Below are 18,991 nucleotides of genomic sequence, written 5' to 3'. Positions count from 1 at the left end.
AGGGAATTCAAAAGTCTAATACTCAGGGCTCTCCAAGACATTCTGAAAGAGATCAAGGAAAATGCAGACAAGCTCATGAAAAAGACAGACAACCCCCCCCCTAAAAAAAAAAGACAAAATCAAGGAAAACACAGAAAAACAATAGAAGAATTCAGGAAAATAATACAGGAGCAAAATGTCAAAATAAATAATAAGAAATCATACAAAAACAGTAATTAGAAATCCAAAAGATAAACAACAAAATTTCAGAAATGGACAACACAATAGAAGGTTTTAGGACCAAATTGGAAACAATGGAAGACAAAACCAGCAAAATTGAAGACAAATCTATGGATGCCAGTTTGTTTGAGGAAAAATCAGAAAAAGAATGAAGAAAACCTAAGAACTATGTTGTGGGATACAATCCAGAACAAAAATTTGCGTGTGATCGGAATTCCAGAACAGAAGAGAAAATGGAAAACACAGAGAAGATCTTTGAAGATATGCTGATAGAAAACTTCCCTAATATAAAGGAAGAGAAGGTAATTTTGAATATATGAAGTTTTTACCCAGTATGCTGATTTCTAAGCCTAAACCACACCTAGTCTATAACTCCAGTCTATTATAGCCTGGCTGCTTGCTTCAAGACATGGGCCCAGTCTTTTTCTCTCCCAGTGTTCTCCTTCCCCTTCACACACTTCTTCCCACAGGGTATAAAAAGGCTTTGTATATGTAGGATAAATAAACTGTTAAATATATTTTAATAAGAGTGGGCAGTAGGTTTCTAATGTAAGTGGGATGAGAGTTGGGAAAGCTTGTTAAGACATAAGAGGGGAAGGAATGGGGACATGCTCAGCCTATGAGAAGTTGTGGCATTGTACAAAGTGTTCCCTTGTCTATATTGAGGCTAGAGTCTGTTAAAGCTGACATAACAAATGTATGTTTGACTCATTCACCACTTTATTCCTGTGACTGGGGTGGCTGTCGTAGTGATGTAACACCTATCCTTGAAGTGGCGATAAAAACCATTATGATGAGGCAGTACAGTGCTCTAAACAAAGTGTCCACCTGCAGATATAGAATCAATACTTTCCTACCATTTATATGTAGCCTTTTTCTTTATCACATAGTGGTATCTTTCTACAAATATTTTATTGTTGTTGATGTTGAGAGTGTACACAGCAGGACATACACCAATTCAACAATTTCTGTATGCACAATTCAGTGATATTGATTACATTCTTCCAGTTGTGCAACCATTCTCACCCTCTTTTTCTGAGCTGTTTATCCCCCAAAAACCTGTTGCCGTCATGTTGATTCCAACTCATAGCGATCCTGTAGGATGGAATAGAACTGCCCCATATGGTTTCCAAGGAGCAGCTGGTGGATTTGGACTGCCAGCCTTTTGGTTAGCAGCTGGGCTCTTAACCTCTACACCACCAGGGCTTCTGTTTATCCCCACTGCCCCCTAAGTTTCCTATCTAATCTTTTGAGTCGCTGTAGTCAATTTGATCCCATATATAGTAGATAGATCTTAAAAATGCACAGAGCTCAAGGGAGACATTCTTTACTAGTTAATCTAAACTATCTTTTATAGCCTCTTCTCAATCTGGCATTTGCTTGGGTGCTGTAACGCTTTGATTTCCAGAGTTGATTCCACCGATTTCTGCTTGGTTTTAACTGATTTTTTTGGGGGGTGGGGGGGATGGAGCATGCAGCTGTTTTACTGCCATCTTGCTCTACCTATCTTTATATATTTTTAAAAGAATTTTTATTTAAATATAATTTATATACAATAAAATGAATCCCTTTTACGTGTGTAGTTGAATGTGTTTTGAAAAATGTAAACGCCCTTGTAACCTCATCCACAATCTAAGTGTAGAATGTTTCCATCATATTACAGTTCCCTGTGACCCTTTGCAATCAAACCTTCATCATTTCCCCAGGCAGCCTCTGATCTGATTAATATCACTACAGATTAAATTGCCTATTTCTGAATTTCATATAAATGGGAATTTATGGCATTTAATCTATTGTGTCTTTTGCTCAGCATAATGTTTTTGAAATTCATCCATGTAGTTGTGTGTATTGGTAGTTTGTTCCTTTTTATTTCTGAGTGGCTATTACAAATAAATGGGAGTTCTAGAACACTTAACTGTGTTCCTGAGGAACCCGTACCTAGATCAAGAGGCAGTTGTTCAGACAGAACAAAGGGATACTGCGTGGTTTAAAGTCAGGAAAAGTGTGCATCAGGGTTGTATTCTTTCACTATACCTATTCAATCTGTATGTTGAGAAAATAATCTGAGAAACTGGACTGTATGAAGAAGAATGGGGCATCAGGATTGGAGGAAGACTCATTAATAACCTAAGATATGCAGATGACACAACCTTGCTTGCTGAAAGTGAAGAGGACTTGAAGCACTTACTGATGAAGATTAAAGACCACAGCCTTCAGTATGGGTTACACCTCAACATAAAGAAAACAAAAATCCTTACAACTGGACCGATAGACAACATCATGACAAACAGAGAAAAGATTGAAGTTGTTGAAGATTTCATTTTACTTGGATCCACAATGAACAACCACAGAAGCGGCAGTAAGAATCAAAAGACACTTTGCGTTGGGCAAATCTGCTGCAAAAGAGCTCTTTAAAGTGTTGAAAAGCAAAGATGTCACCTTGAAGACTAAAGTGCGCCTGACCCAAGCCAGGGTGTTTTCAATAGCCTCATATGTATGTGAAAGCTGGACACTGAATAAGGAAGACTGAAGAGGAGTTGACACCTTTGAATTTGGTGTTGGTGAAGAATACTGAATATGCCATGGGTTGCCAAAATAATGAACAAATCTGTCTTGGAAGAAGTACAACCAGAGTGCTCCTTGGAAGCAAGAATGGCGAGACTATGTCTCACATACTTTGGACATATTATCAGAAGAGATCAGTCCCTGGAGAAGGACATCATGCTTGGTAAAGCCAAGAGTCAGTGAAGAAGAGGAAGACCCTCAATGAGACGGACTGACACAGTGGCTGCCACAATGGGCTTAAGCATAACAAGCGTGAAGAGGGCGCAGCATCGGGCAGTGTTTCATTCTGTTGTCATGTGTCAGAACCAACTCAATGGTACCTAACAAAAACAACATTACAAATAATGCCAGTATGAACTTCTTAATTTATTTATTTTTGTATCTGTCCTTTGTTGCATATGTGTATACACTTCTGTTAAGTATAATAATAATAAATTTTTTTTTTTTTTTTTACCTAGGAGTAAATTTGTTGACTCACAAGGAATGCCTATATTCTAATATAGGAGATATTACAAAAAGATTTTTAAAACACATAATTTATGTACCCATAGGCACTGTGAGAGTTTTAGTTTCTTCCCATTTCTACCAAGGCTTAATAGTGGTAGTCTTTTGATTTTAGCCATTCTCTGAACTTCTGTGGTGACTAATGAGTTTGAGTATCTTATCATATGTTTACTGGCCATTTAGATATACTCTTTTTAGCAAAATGTCTGGTCATCCCTCTTGTTCATTTTCTGTTAAATTTTTCACCTTTTTCTTATTGATTTATAGGAGTTCTTTAAATATTCTGGATACAATAGATGCTTATTTTGGGCTAGTCTTTATGTTATGTGGTGCAATATCTTCTTGCACTTTGTGACTTGCCTTTTCACTCTTAATGGGGTCTTTTATGACAGATGTTTTATATTTTAAAGTAGTCCTTTTTACAGTTAGTGCTTCGTATTATTTTTTAATGAAATCATTCTTTACCCCAAGGTTCTGACAATATCGTTCTATGTTGTCTTCTGGAAGAGTCCTGAATGGTACAAATAGTTAACGTGCTTGGCCACTAACCAAGAGGTTGGAGCCCACCCAGAGGTGCCTTAAAAGAAAGGCCTAGTCATCTACTCTGAGAAATCAGTCATTAAAAACCCTATGAAGCACAGTTCTGCTTTGACACACATGGGCATCTTGTAGAAACTTTATTTTTCTTTTCTGCTGTGAAAATATCTCTTATATAGATCTATAATGTTCCTGGGAATGTTTTTTGTATTTGACATGAAGAAGGCATAACCCAAATATTTGGAAAGTAAACAAAAAACTCTTAAATAACTCATGGGTCAAATTGGAAATCACTAGAAAAAATAGAAAACATTTTGAATTACATGAAAATGGAAAGACAATATATCAAGATTAGTGGTATGCAGCTAAAGCAGTGCTTAAAGGTAAATTTATAGCATTAAAATCTTATATTGCTGTAAAAAGTAGAGGCAGTTTCTGACCTCCTCTAACATCACAATGTGGAAGGAGAATCAAGATCAGCAGCCTAAGGCTGATTCCTATGAGGCAGGGGTCAGATGTACCTCCTCTCTTCACCACCTTTACCAATTCTGACACCAGCCATCTCTCTCACAGCACTCTGTACTTCTCTGCTGGATTTGATAATTTATTGCAATGGCCACACAGAACTCACAGATGATACTCACAAATATTGAGTTTAGTAGGGAAGTAACAGGTTACAATTCATGCTCAGGAACACTCAAAGATGTAGTTCTTCCATCAGGACAGCCTCTTACCACCTGTGCTCACAGGCACGCCTCTCCTTGGCCCTCAGTTTCTGCCCAAAGGCACTCAGCTTTCTCACTCCATGGTACAGGAAGCCCACTGCACTGTCACCTGCAGGTCTCTCTTGCTGGTCTCTCCTTCCTTGGTGGTGGTGGAGTTTTCTGTTTTGGTTGGAACTTGGAACATCTGTATCCATAAGCAAAGTGTAGTCCAGAGGAAGTGTCAAATTACAACAATCTACACCACCTCATGGTATAGACACCTCATGGTGTCAAACATCTTTCTCTTCATTTGGTCAGGTTCTGGTCAGCTCATCTCTAGCCATCAAAGCTAGGACACAATGGGTAGCAGCCTCAGGCTTTCTAGTTCACACACACCTCCTGGCACTTCAGACAGGTTCTTCACACTCTCTCATCCCTAGCCCGCCTTGGGCTAAGTCAATGGGTTCCACCTGTAAACTTAGAAGTCCACACAACTCCTTTTACTTCCAACCAGCCAGTCCTTCCACTCACTAACTCATCCCTAGCCCCTGTGGACTGGGTCAATGGGTGCCAATGGAACAGGTCCAAACTAAGCTGTGTCTTTATTGCTGCACTTCCTCCACTTTTACTCATGGAGGGGACCCAGATGGTCATTGCAAGTGAGCAGGTCAAGCTGTTCACTCGTGGGCTCCCTTTAACTTCCAGTCCTGGAATGGAGCTCCATCTATGAACAGTGACTTTTCCTGCCTTGATGCATCCAACAGCAAACTGGTTGCTTGAAATTCCGAAAACAAAAGTTACTTTTTTTCCTTTGGTCCTTCCTTCAAATGTAAATCTTCTGTTCTTTCAGCAGTTCCGGCTGGTTCTGCACATCTTTTCAAATGCAAATCTGGGTGGGGGCTCAGGCTTTCAACCTAAGCCCCCACTCTATACACAGGGTTAGTGCATTCAAGCCAATAACCTATGTTTCCGTCAGGCAAATCCTAGTTCCCCTTTTAGCATATCCAATCAAGTATTGGCTAAAGCTAGGTTTACATGCTGTCTATATTTTTTTTATAATCTGTAATATTCAATATTCATTTCTACTGCACATTTAGGTCTGCTATACAACACTGGTGGCACAGTGGTTAAGTGTTTGGCTCCTAACCAAATGGCTGGCAGTTCAATTCCATCAGCTGTTCCTTGGAAACCCTATGGAGCAGTGCTACTCTGTCCTATAGGGTCACTATGAGTCAGTGTGATGGTTAAGATTGTGTGTCAACTTGGCTGGGCTATGATTCTCAGTTTTTATATGTGATCATTCCCATGATGGAATCTGCTGTGAGTAGCCAATCAGTTGAAAAGGAGTTTCCTTGGGGGTGTGGCCTGCATTTGAATAAAAGCAGACATTCTGGCTTTTTGGCTTGCTTTGGATCCTGTGGCTACCTCCTGGTCATCTGACCTATGGCTCTTGGGACTTGAGCTATCAGCTTATCTGCCAACCTTGGGATTCATCAATCTTCACAGCCTGTGAGCAAGGGCCCCGCTCTCTGCGATCTGCTGATCTTGGGTTCACCAGCCCCAGTGGCTACATGAATCGAGAGAAGCATTTAGCCTGATCCATGGACTTGGGATGTTCCAGGCTCTATAATCATGTGAGCCGTTTCCTTGATATAAATCTCTCTCTCTATAAATTTATACACTTTACTGGTTTTGCCTCTCTAGAGAACCCAAACTAAGACAGTCAGAATCGACTCCATGGCAATGGAGTTTACAACACTAGGTAGGAGAAATATTCACTGTCCATAGTACATTCAGATAAACATATAATCCTAAACATATAACCTTTTTAAAGACATTCCAGTTATATTTTTTCTTCACCGCTTGACTATCTTCCCATTCATATGCATATGGCCTTGGACCTCTGCCTAGGTGGAACCAGTAGATCTTGATTTCCTGTCAATCGTTCTGTTTATCTGCCCTGGCTTTGGCCCCAGGCCTCTCCAGATGCAGCATAACATTCCTTTCAGCCATTACAGGTAACAACCATCAAAGTAACTATCCAAGAATCAAAAGTTTCATTTCCCAAACCCCTTCATTCTTTCTCTTACAAAGTTCCATGCTACCATGAATCCATTGCAAAGAATCCTGCTTCTGACACCAACTGTGAAACAGGAGTGGAGGCACTGTCTGATCTCCTCTAACTTCATAAGGGGAAAGGAGAATCAAGATCAACCACCCAAGAATAATTCCTATGGGGTGGGGGTCTGAATTGCAAAAGAATAAATGTCTCAAATCAATGATCTAAGCTTACAACTTAAGGACATAGAGAAAGAAGTGCAAATTAAATTAAACTTGAATCAAGCAGAAGGAAGGAAATAACAAAGGTAAGAACAAACATAAATGACATTGAGAGCAGAAAAATGAAACAGAAAATCATTGAAAAGGAAAGCTGGTTCTTTGAAAAACTGTACAAAATATATAAACCTTTAGTGAGAATGATCAAGGGAAAAAAAAGAAAATATACCCAGTGTCATCGAGTTGATTCTGACTCATAAGCGAAAGAAAATATACAAAATAAAAATATCAGGAAAGAAAGGACACCACTACAGATTCCTACAGACATTAAAATGATAATAATGGAATATTATGAAAAATTCTATGTCCATAAATTTTACAAACTAGATGAAATGGCTAAATTTTGTTGAAAAACGCAACCTGCCAAAGCTGACTCAGAAAGAAATAGATAACCTGAATAGTCCTATCTATTAAAGAAATTGAATTTGTAGTTAAAACCCTTGTGACCAATAAAACTCCAGACTTTACTAGCTAATTATATCAAACACTTATGGAAGAAAATGGTAATTCTCTACAAACTCTTCGAGAATATGGAAGAGGAGGAAACACTTGTCAACTCATTTTATGAGGCCAGCATTATCCTTATACGAAGACCAAAGACATTATAGATTAATACCCCTCCTGAACATAGAAACAATTTTTATTGCTATTTAAGTGAAATCCTACAGAGCAAATTAATTTCTCATTAAACAGTTAATACCCAAATTGTTTTGTGACATTGGTTGCCAACCCCCCAATGAGTCAACACTCTCCCATTCTCCACCCCAGGTTCCCTGTTTCCATTCGTTCAGTTTTCCTATTCCTTCCTGTCTTCTTGTCTTTGTTTTGGGGCTGCTGTGCCCACTAGTCTGGTATACATGATTCAACTATGAAGCATGTCCCTCACCTGTGGTATTGTTGGCATATGTTGTTGTTGTTGTTAGGTGCAATTGAGTCAGTTCTGACTCATAGCGACCCTATGTACAACAGAACAAAACATTGCCCGGTCACGTACAATAATTACAATCGTTATGCTTGAGCCCATTGTTGCAGCCACTGTGTCAATCCATCTCGTTGAGGGTCTTCCGCTCTTCCGCTGACCCTGTACTTTACCAAGCATAATGTCCTTCTCCGGGGACTGATCCCTCCTGACAACATGTCCAAAGTATGCAAGACACAGTCTTGCCATCCTTGCTTCTAAGGAGTATTCTGGTTGTACTTCTTCCAACATGGATTTGTTCGTTCTTTTGGCAGTTCAAGTAAGGTATATTCAATATTCTTCGCCAACACCACAATTCAAAGGCACCAATTCTTCTTCGGTCTTCCTTCTTCACTGTCCAACTTTCACATGCATATGATGCAATTGAAAATACCATGGCTTGGGTCAGGTTCACCTTAATGTTCAAGGTGACATCTTTCCTTTTCAACACTTTCAAGAGGTCCATTGCAGCATATTTGTCCAACACAATGGATCTTTTGATTTCTTGACTGCTGCTTCCATGGCTGTTGATTGTGGATTCAAGTAAAATGAAATCCTTGACAACTTCAATCTTTTCTCCATTTATTCTGATGTTGCTTATTGATCCAGTTGTGATGATTCTTGTTTTCTTTATGTTGAGGTGTAAGCCATACTGAAGGCTGTGGTGTTTGATCTTCATTATTAAGTGCTTGAAGTCCTCTTCACTTTCAGCAAGCAAGGTTATGTCATCTGCAGAACGCAGGTTGTTAATGAGTCTTCCTCCAATCCTGATGCCCCATTCTTCTTCCTATAGTCTAGCTTCTCGGATTATTTGCTCAGCATACAGATTGAACAGGTATGGTGAAAGGGTAGAACCCTGACACACATCTTTCCTGGTTTTAAACCAATCAGTATCCCCTTGTTCTCTCCGAACAATTGCCTCTTGATCTAAATACAGGTTCCTCCTGAGCACAATTAAGTGTTCTGGAATTCCCATTCTTCTCAATGTTATCCATAATTTGTTATGATCCATGCATTTGAATGATTTTGCATAGTCAGTAAAACACAGGTAAACATCCTACTGGTATTCTCTGCTTTCAGCCAGGATCCATCTGACATCAGCAATGATATCCCTGGTTCCACACCCTCTTCTGAATCCAGCCTGAATTTCTGACAGTTCCCTGCCGATATATTGCTGCAGCTGCTTTTGAATGATCTTCAGCAAAATTGTGCTTGCGTGTGATATTAATGATATTTCCACATTTGGTGGGATCACCTTCCTTGGGAATTGGCATAAATATGGATCTCTTCCAGTCAGTTGGCCAGGTAGCTGTCTTCAAAATTTCTTGGCATAGACAAGTGAGCACTTCCAGCCCTGCATCCATTTGTTGAAAGATCTCAATTGATATTCCGTCAATTCCTGGAGCCTTGTTTTTTGCCAATGCCTTCAGTGCAGCTTGGACTTCTTCCTTCAGTACCATTGATTCCTGAACATATGCTACCTCCTGAAATGGTTAAATGTCGAATAATTCTTTTTGTTATAATGGCTCTGTGTATTCCTTCCGCCTTGTTTTGATGCTTCCAGCATCGTTTAATATTTTCCCTATGGAATCCTTCACTATTGCAACTCGAGGCTGGAATTTGTTCTTCAGTTTTTTCAGGTTGAGAAATGCATGAACCACTATGGCCAAAGATGAAGAAATTGAAGATTTTTATCAGCTTCTGCAGTCTGAAATTGATAAAACATGCAATCAGGATGCATTGGTAATTACTGGTGATTAGAATGCAAAAGTTGGAAACAAATAAGAAGGACCGGTAATTGGAAAATATGGCTTTGGTGATAGAAACAATGCCGGAGATCTGATAGAATTTTGCAAGAACAATGACTTTTTCATTGCAAATACCTTTTTAAACCCACATAAACGGCAACTATACACATGGACCTTGCCAGATGGAATACACAGGAATCAAATTGACTACATCTATGGAAAGAGATGATGGAAAAGCTCAATAGCATCAGTCAGAACAAGGCCAGGGGCCGACTGTGGAACAGACCATCAATTGCTCATACACAGGTTCAAGCTGAAACTGAAGAAAATCAGAGCAAGTCCACGAGAGCCAAAATACAACCTTAAGTATATCCCACCTGAATTTAGAGACAATTTCAAGAATAGATTTGACGCCTGGAACACTAATGACCGAAGACCTGATGAATTGTGGAATGACATCAAAGACATCATACATGAAGAAAGCAAGAGGTCATTGAAAAGATAGGAAAGAAAGAAAAGACCAAGATGGATGTCAGAGAAGACTGAAACTTGCTCTCGAACGTCAAGCAGATAAAGCAAAAGGAAGAAATGATGAAGTAAAAGAACACAACAGAAGATTTCAAAGGGTGGCTAGAGAAGACAAAGTAAAGTACTATAATGACATGTGTGTTGGCCTATAGACCTGTCTAATGTTTGGTTGAAAGTTCAACCTCAACAGTGACTTTAGTACGGAGTTAAAAGAGTGACCGAGGGCCAAGTGTTGGCATTCTTCCAGTCTCTTTCATATCAGGAAGGCTGGTCTTTTTTTTTCTGTGTGTGAATTTGAGTTTCATTCTACATTTTTCTCCTGCTCTGTCCAGGACCCTCCAAAAAGCACTGTGCTCCTGGCACTGCTTTCTTGGTTGTATGAAGTTCTCCTTCTCTGCTTACTTCCTTTTCCTTTTTATCTCCTGAGAGATAAAATATGGTGTAGGCCTCAGGCCACACACCAGGGAAACTCCCTTTACATTGGATCAGGGATGTGAGCTGGTAAGGGTGTTACAATCTCACCCTAATACTCTTTAATGTAAAATTACAGTCACAAAATGGAGGACAGCCACAGAATACTGGGAATGATGGCATAACAAAGTTGACACAATTTTTGGGAACTCAATTCAATCCATGACAGATGCCAACCTCACGACATGTCAACACCCTCTCCTTCTCGACATTGTGTTCCCCATTATCAGCTTTCCTTTCCTCTCCTGCCTTCTTGTTCTTGCCCCTGGGCCGCTGTGCCCATTTAGTCTCTGTTTTTTTTTTTTTTTTTATGGGCCTGTCTGATCTTTGGATGAAAGGTGAACCTCAGGAGTGACTTCAATGCTGAGTTAAAAGGGTGTCCAAGGGCCATACTCTCAGGGTTTTACTAGTGTCTGTCAGACCAGTAAGTCTTTTTTTTTTTTTTTTTGTGAGCTAGAATTTTGTTCTACATTTTTCTCCATCTCTATCGGGGACCCTCTATTGTGATCCCTGTCACAGCAGTTGGTGGTGATAGCCTGGCACCATCTAGTGGTGCTGGGCTCAGTCTGGTGAAGGCTGTGGTAGTTGTGGTGCATTAGTCCTTTGGACTAATCTTTCCCTTGTATCTTTGATGCTCTTCATTCTTCCTTGCTCCAGACTTGGTGAGAGCCGTGGAGTATCTTAGATGGCCACTCACAAGCTTTTAAGACCCCAGATACGGCTCACCAAAGTAGGATGCAAAAAATTTTCTTTATAAACTGTGTTATTTCAATTGAGCTAGATGTTCCCCAAGACCATTATCCCCAGCCCTCGGCCCAGTAATTTGGTCCCTCAGGGAGTTTGGATGTGTCTATGAAGCTTCCATGACCTTGCCTTAGTCAAGTTGTACTGGTTTCCCCCGTATTGTGTACTGTTTTACCCTTCACCCAAGTTACCACTTACCTATTGTCTCTTTAGTGTTTTTTCCTCTCCACCCCTCCTCTCCCTTGTAACCTTCAAAGATTATTTCTTTTTGTGTGTAAACCTTTTCATGAGTTTTTATAGTCGTAGTCTCATACAATATTTGTCCTTTTGTGATTGACTTATGTCACTCAGCATAATGCCCTCTAGATTCATCCACGTTGTGTGATGTTTCACAGATTCATCATTGTTCTTTTTGTTTGCATAATATTCCATTGTGTGTTTGTACCATAGTTTGTTTATTCATTCATCTGTTGATGGTCACTTAGGTTGTTTCCATCTTTTTGCTATTTTGAATAATGCTGCAGTGAACATGGGTGTGCATATGTCTGTCTGTGTGACAGCTCTTATTTCTTTAGGATATATTCCTAGGAGTGGGATTGCTGGGTCGTATGGTATTTCTAGCTTTTGAAGGAAGTGCAATTTTTTATCAAAATGGTTGTACCATTTTACATTCCCACCCACAGTGCATAAGAGTTCCAATCTCCCCACAGTCTCTCCAACATTCGTTATTTCCTTTTTTTTTGATTCATGCCAGTGATGTCGAGATATTTCAATGTAGTTTTGATTTGCATTTCTCTAATGGCTAGTGATCTCGAGCATTTCCTTGTGTGTCTGTTAGCCGTGTGAATGTCTTCTTTGGTGAAGTGTCTGTTCATATCCTTTGCTCATTTTTTTAACTGGATTGTTAGTCTTTTTATTGTAGAGGTGTTGGATTTTCCTATAGAATTTAGAGATTAGACCTTTGTCAGATATGTAATAGTCAAAATTTTTTCCCAGTCTGTAGATTCTCTTTTACTCTTTTGGTGAAGTCTTTGATGAGCATAAGTGCTTAATTTTTAGAAGATCCCATTTATCTAACTTACCTTCTGTTGTTTCTATATTTTCCTTATGCTTTGTATAATGCTTATGCCGTGTATTATGGCTCCTAGTGTTGACCCTATTTTTCTTCCATGATCTTTATAGTTATTAGTATTATATTTAGGTGTTTGATGCACTTTGAATTAGTTTTTGTGTACGGTGTGAGGTATGGGTCCTATTTCGTTTTTTTTTTTTTACAGATGGACATCCAGTTTTGCCAGCACCATTTGTTAAAAAGACTGTCTTTTCCGCATTTAATGGACTTTGGACCTTTGTCAAAGATTGGGTGGCTGTAGATAGATGAATTTACATCTGAGTTCTTGATTCTGTTCTGTTGATCAATATACCACGACCAGACTGTTTTGAGTATCGTAGCTGGATAGTAAGTTCTAGGGTCAGGTGGTGCGAGGCCTCCTACTTTGTTCCTTTTCTTCAATAATGCTTTATTTATACAGGGCCTCTTTCCTTTCCATGTAAAGTTAATGACTATTTTTTCCATCTCATTTAAGAATGCTCTATTGCATTGTATTTGTAGATTGTTTTGGGCAGAATTGGCATTTTCACAATGTTGAGTCTACCCCTGAGCATGGTATGTTTTTCCTTTTATTTAGGTCTCTCTTTTTTTCTTGCAGTAGTATTTTGTAGTTTTCTTTGTATAGGTCTTTTTTGTTCCTGGTTAGATTTATTCCTAAGTAGTTTTTTTTTTTTTAAGGGTTATTATAAATGGTATTGCTTTCCTAATTTTCTTTTCATAGTTCTCTTTATTGGTGTTTGTGAATCCAAATGATTTTTGTGTGTTTATCTTTTATCCTGCTACTCAGCTGAATCTTTCTATTAGTTCCAGTAGTTTTCCTGTGGAGTTGACACGAAATGTTTTTAATTATATGTTTAATTTCTCTAATAGATGTAAAGCCATTAGATATTTCTAATATATCAGTTTTGGATAAGTGTGTTATTGAAAAATAATTTTTCTATTTCATTTGCAAAGTACAGTTGATCTTCATTATTTAGGTTCCGTATACTTGTGAATTCAGCTACTTATTAAAATCCATTGGTAACTCCAAAATCTATACTAGCAGTGCTTTCACAACCATTTACAGACATTCACAGAGTGATGAAAAATTCAAGTCACCTGATGTGCAGCCTGAGACAGAATAAGATGACTCTTATTTCAGCTGTTATGCTGTAAACAAGTGTTCTTTTTATAATCTCTGTACTGTCACATGTGGAGCTGGGTTGTAGTGAGAGATTCAGCTATCCTGGAACTCTTTCCAAAACATGTATCTTTTCATGTTGATATTCTACTTAAAGACCATTGATGACTTTTTGTTGCCCACAAGATAAAGTTTAAACTCCAACATTACTAAGATAACTTAAGACATTCACAGTCTGGTCTCTGTTTACCTTCATGAATTCTCCAACCATTTTCCTTCACTTACTAAAATATAGACTCTAGGCACACAGGACTACTGTCCACTCTCTAAACAGGCAATGATCTAGCACCTATACATGAATTTTTATCCATGCTACTTTTCCTGAAAGTATAGGCAGTTGTGATCAGTGGATGTCATCAGTCACTGCTCCAGGACTTTTCGACAACTTGTCCTAGAGACATCCTGTAATTATTTTGTCTTTAATGAGTTCCTACAGGATCTAGACTCCTCTGGGATCCTGAGCCCTTTGGGCCCAGGGAAGTGCAGTACAGGAGACTCAAGAAGGGATGGTGCAGACAGACACAGGTGATGACCACAGAGGGTGTTGCTCCACATACCTATAGTGAATAAAGGGGAGCAGAATTTTGGGTCAGGGTCCTGGTGTCACCCTCAGACATACTAGGTAAGTTAGGCAGGAGGGTGAATAAGCTTATCCCTTAGGGTTCTTCCAACCTGAGGGTCTTTATTTCTCAGATTGTATGCTACAGAGTTGCTATGAGTTGGAATAGACTCAATATCAAATGGTTATAATATACTTCAGGGTAGCATAGCCCTTCTCTCTCCCACCTTTCTGCCTCCCAAGACTTCCCCACATTCTAGAAATATTTTTTAAATTAAATGTTCACCAATTACAATCTCTTTGTTAATGTTAGCATTCATAAATATTACTTACTATGCAATGTGTCCTCTCAAAATTATATCATCTCAGCATAATGATAGCTCTGAGAGCTAGGCATTTAATATATAGTTCTTAAGCCTTGTCTGTATTCACTGTTATTCAGGGAACTTAAAAAACTTTCCACTGCCTTCCCTCCCAGGGATTCTGATTACATTTATCTGAAGGGGCTCAGAAATCTGTATTTTTTTTTTTTTTTTAATCATTGTGTCAAAGCGTGGTCTGTAGACCAGAAGGATTGGCATCACCTGTGTGCTTATTAAAAATGTATGGCCTGTGGAATGAGCATTAATAGCTTAACAGAATTTTGAGAGTATTTTCATGAACATTAAATTTTTAGAATCACTGTCCCAGATGATTCTTATGTTCAGTGCAGGTTGAGAACTAACTGATTTAATATGTATAGGAAATGAGAAGCTCATATGGCTCCTCGCTGGCCGCATCTGGAAGTGATGTCTCCCTGATTTCTGATCCCTAATCATATTCTTGATACTAGAGATGGAGGCGACTCATTTACCAGGAGGCAAAATTCTGAGAAGCCAGGTGTGTGATTTCCCTAGATGTTTCTTCCCACTGTAATGTCAGCACAGAATAGCCAATATGAAAACTGTTAATATTGCTGGATTAAACAGCATCAGCAGGGTGAGAAGCCCAGCAGTTGAACTCAGTGTTGTCTTTTTAGTGAGGAGTTTCTCATACCCCTTAACACTTTTCTTTGTTTTCTTTGTCAGTTCTGAGGCATATTGAGGTATGGATATCTGGAGAAGAACTTGAGTGAGGGCTTCAGAGAAGAAATTACTTTCCCTCTTTTTGTTTCTCCCATAATTTCTAAAATTCGTCATGAGACTTCTATTCCCAATAATAAAAATGACATCATGTAGATTTAAACATAGACTAAGCGTAGGCTGAGTCATTTGCATTGGTGAAATAGCAGTTTCTCTGAGGTTTCCTGATATTTTTCATGGGTATTAAATTGTATCCATGAAGTCTGTAACAGAGTGTCAAAATTTAGTGCAAAATGGTTAAAGCTAGTAAGCACTTGTTCTGGGAGAACTTAGTAGGAATAGTTTTTCTAACTTAAAAAGAATGTCTGATGCCTTTAAAGCTGGAGTAACCCATGTCACAACTGAATGACAGCCAATAAAACATTTATAAAACATTGTCTACATGCCAGGCACTGTGCAAGGTGCTGGTGGTGACGTCAGCCTGGGCTAAGGGAGTAGCATTTGGGATAAAGAATCGATGCATTAGAAAGAGAATTAAGTGGAAGAATCTGTAGGTTTAATAGACAGAATGTTGATGATGAGAGAAAGAAATTAATGGAAGAAAGCACATAGATTTTTGACTTGTTCACTGGAATACATTTCACTGAGATATGAGAGACTGGGAGAGATGTAGCTTGGGAGAAGGGCAGGTTGGATTATGAGTTGAATTTGGCATATGCTGGGTTTAAGATGCCTGTGATATAACCAAGGAAGGTAATCAGTAGGCATTTGGGTATAGAGTTCTGAGGATTACATGGAAATCCATGCCACAGGAGCAGATGAGATTTTCCTGGGGCATATGTATAAGAGAGCTATGTTTAATAAATAACCCTGAGAGCATAAACATGTAAGGTACTGACAGAGGAGAAGCCCATTACGTCTTTGAGAATGAATGAATGGCCAGACAAGTAGCAGGAAAACCAGACCATTGTGTGCCTCAGAAGCTAAGAGTGATTTTGGAAGGAGGGAGTAGTGTTACATGTAAAAGAAAAGTGAAAAATAAAAGTCATTTTTAATTACTGAGGTTTTGATTATAGAGATCCAGAGTATAGAAATTGTCCTTGTTGTAATGAGAGAAAAATCAAGTATTACAGAGCATCTAACAGACCATATATCACAGAAATGTGTTTATTTCTCTAGTCAGTGTTTTAATGAACACTATTATTTGTTCCTGAAGATATTAGCAAAGGAGCATGTCAGGAAAAAATCAAACCATCATCTCTGAGTTCATCCTCCTGGGCCTGCCCATTGATCCAGAGCAGCGAATCCTGTTCTATGGCCTGTTCCTGGCCATATATGTTACTACCGTCCTGGGCAACCTCGTCATCATAGTCCTCATTCGGCTGGACTCCCATCTCCACACACCCATGTATTTGTTTCTCAGCAACTTGTCCTTCTCTGACCTCTGCTTCTCCTCGGTCACAATGCCCAAATTGCTGCAGAACATGCAGAGCCAAGTCCCATCCATCCCCTACACAAGCTGCCTGGCCCAGATATACTTCTTCCTGTTTTTTGGTGACCTGGAGAACTTCCTCCTTGTGGCCATGGCCTATGACCGCTATGTGGCCATCTGCTTCCCCTTGCACTACACCACCATCATGAGCCCCCAGCTCTGTCTCTCCCTGGTGGCACCGTCCTGGGTGCTGACCACGTTCCATGCCATGCTGCACACCCTGCTCACTGCCAGGTTGTGTTTTTGTGCAGACAACTTGATCCCCCATTTTTTCTGTGATATGTCTGCTCTACTGAAGCTGGCCTGCTCTGACACTCAGGTTAATGAGTTGGTGATATTCATCACAGGAGGACTCGTTGTCGTCATCCCATTCATACTCATAATTATATCCTATGTAAGAATCATCTCCTCCATCCTCAAGGTCCCTTCTGCCAGGGGCATCCATAAGGCTTTTTCCACATGTGGCTCCCACCTCTCCGTGGTGTCACTGTTCTATGGGTCTGTTATTGGTCTCTACTTATGCCCATCAGCTAATAATTCTACTGTGAAGGAGATCGTCATGGCTATGATGTACACTGTGGTGACCCCCATGCTGAACCCCTTCATCTACAGCCTGAGGAACAGAGACATAAAGGGAGCCCTGGGAAGAGCCTTTCATAAAAAGACATTTCCCTTCTATCTATGATGGTAGCACTTGGGATTTCATGTTATCTTATCCAGTAGAGATGCTGATATTTCAATATTATTTCAGACTTCTTTTTTTGTTTATCGTAGAACATTCTATTAAAATGAAATACTGCCGAATACTCTAATAAGAGAAGAGAGATAAAGTGGAGCTATCTTGTTGAACTAAGAAGTGGTTCTCCGTGACCTCCTGGTAAAGTCTTCCTTTTTTGTCACTCCCAGATGATCCTGAAGGAGCATAGTTTTAAAAGATCTAATTGCCTCCAGTTGCTAAACCACTAATTTGTTACATGTTGTGTTTTTTAACCAAAACGACTTGAAATAATACTCTGTCCTCCAAGTGAATACTGACTAAAACCCAAACATCTCAGCCTCTCAGCACCCATCTTCTAAATTCTGTCATACCCTTTTCCGTACAAGTTTTTGCATCATTCTGTCTGTTAAACTTTTTACCCCTGATTTATTTTTATGTCTACATCATCTTTCTGCCATGATATGAACAAGGAAGGAACTTTCCAACTCCTTTATTAGATTAGTTTATTTTGGATTTACCTGGCCGCTAACTGACACCTAACCAAAAACCTGTTGCCGTGGAAATGATTCCGAGTCATAGCGACCCTATAGGACAGAGTAGAACTGCCTCATAGAGTTTCCATGGAGCACCTGGTGGATTCAAACTGCCAAACTTTTCCTAAGCAGCCATAGCACTTAACCACTATGCCACCGGTGTTTCCAACTAATACGAAAACCCAAAAAAATCCAGTGCCGTTGAGTCAATTCTGACTCATAGCGACCCTATAGGACAGAATAAAACTGCCCCATAGAGTTCCAAAGAGCACCTGGTGGATTCAAACTGCTGACCCTTTGGTTAGCAGCTGTAGCACTTAATCACTACGCCACCAGGGTTTCCAACTAATACCTAAAAAAAGGTATCCTAAAAATTACTCCTCCAGGTACGAGGAAGGAAGCCAAAAAAAAAAAAAAAAAAACCCAAACCTGTTGCTGTTGAGTCGATTCCCACTCATAGCAATCCCGAGGTTGGTAAACAACCTCAATCTTTAAGGATGTCTCTCTCTTTGTTGATATTTTATAATTTATCAACAAAGTTGCCATCTATGACCTCTTCTACCCTTATGAAGGCTGCACAGAAGGAAATATTATTACTATTTTTAAGTTTGAAAAAATATGGAATTTGGTGACTGACTTGGCAAGGTCCCAGAGTGGGTCAGTATTGAGCCTACTTAAGATCCTAGACTATCTGACTCAGGAGTCTCTTCTTCTCATTTCCCCTCATCTGGAAACAATAAGAAGGGTAATACACTTAAAAATCTTAGCTCCGCTTATGGCGGTCTAGGTTTCTAGCCTTGCTCCATTTGCATCTTTATTGCTTTCCTTATTTGGTGTCTCCAAATTCATCATTTCAATACCCTTGTGTATTTTTTTGACCTCCAAATCTCCATCTGTAGCCAGGGAAGGGCTTTCTCCAGATTCTAATTTTTATTCTCATCTTTCCAGTGGACATCTCTACTTGATGATTTATAAGGCCTTCAATCTTAACATGCACAAAATTGAACAATTTATGTTTTCTC

At 39.3% G+C, this 18,991-nt stretch overlaps 1 protein-coding gene across 1 annotated transcript; it reads left to right on the top strand.

Moving 5' to 3' along the window:
* Positions 1-15,656: 15,656 nt before the first annotated feature.
* On the top strand, positions 15,657-17,788 carry LOC100672834 (olfactory receptor-like protein DTMT). Its single transcript, XM_023556114.2, has one exon. It carries the CDS (start codon positions 16,459-16,461, stop codon positions 17,401-17,403), a length of 945 nt encoding a protein of 314 aa, XP_023411882.2. The 5' UTR covers positions 15,657-16,458; the 3' UTR covers positions 17,404-17,788.
* Positions 17,789-18,991: the final 1,203 nt, after the last annotated feature.

Source organism: Loxodonta africana, chromosome 18, assembly GCF_030014295.1.
Source record: "Loxodonta africana isolate mLoxAfr1 chromosome 18, mLoxAfr1.hap2, whole genome shotgun sequence".
NCBI classification, from domain to species: domain Eukaryota; kingdom Metazoa; phylum Chordata; class Mammalia; order Proboscidea; family Elephantidae; genus Loxodonta; species Loxodonta africana.
This window is presented reverse-complemented; position numbering and strand designations above follow the sequence as displayed.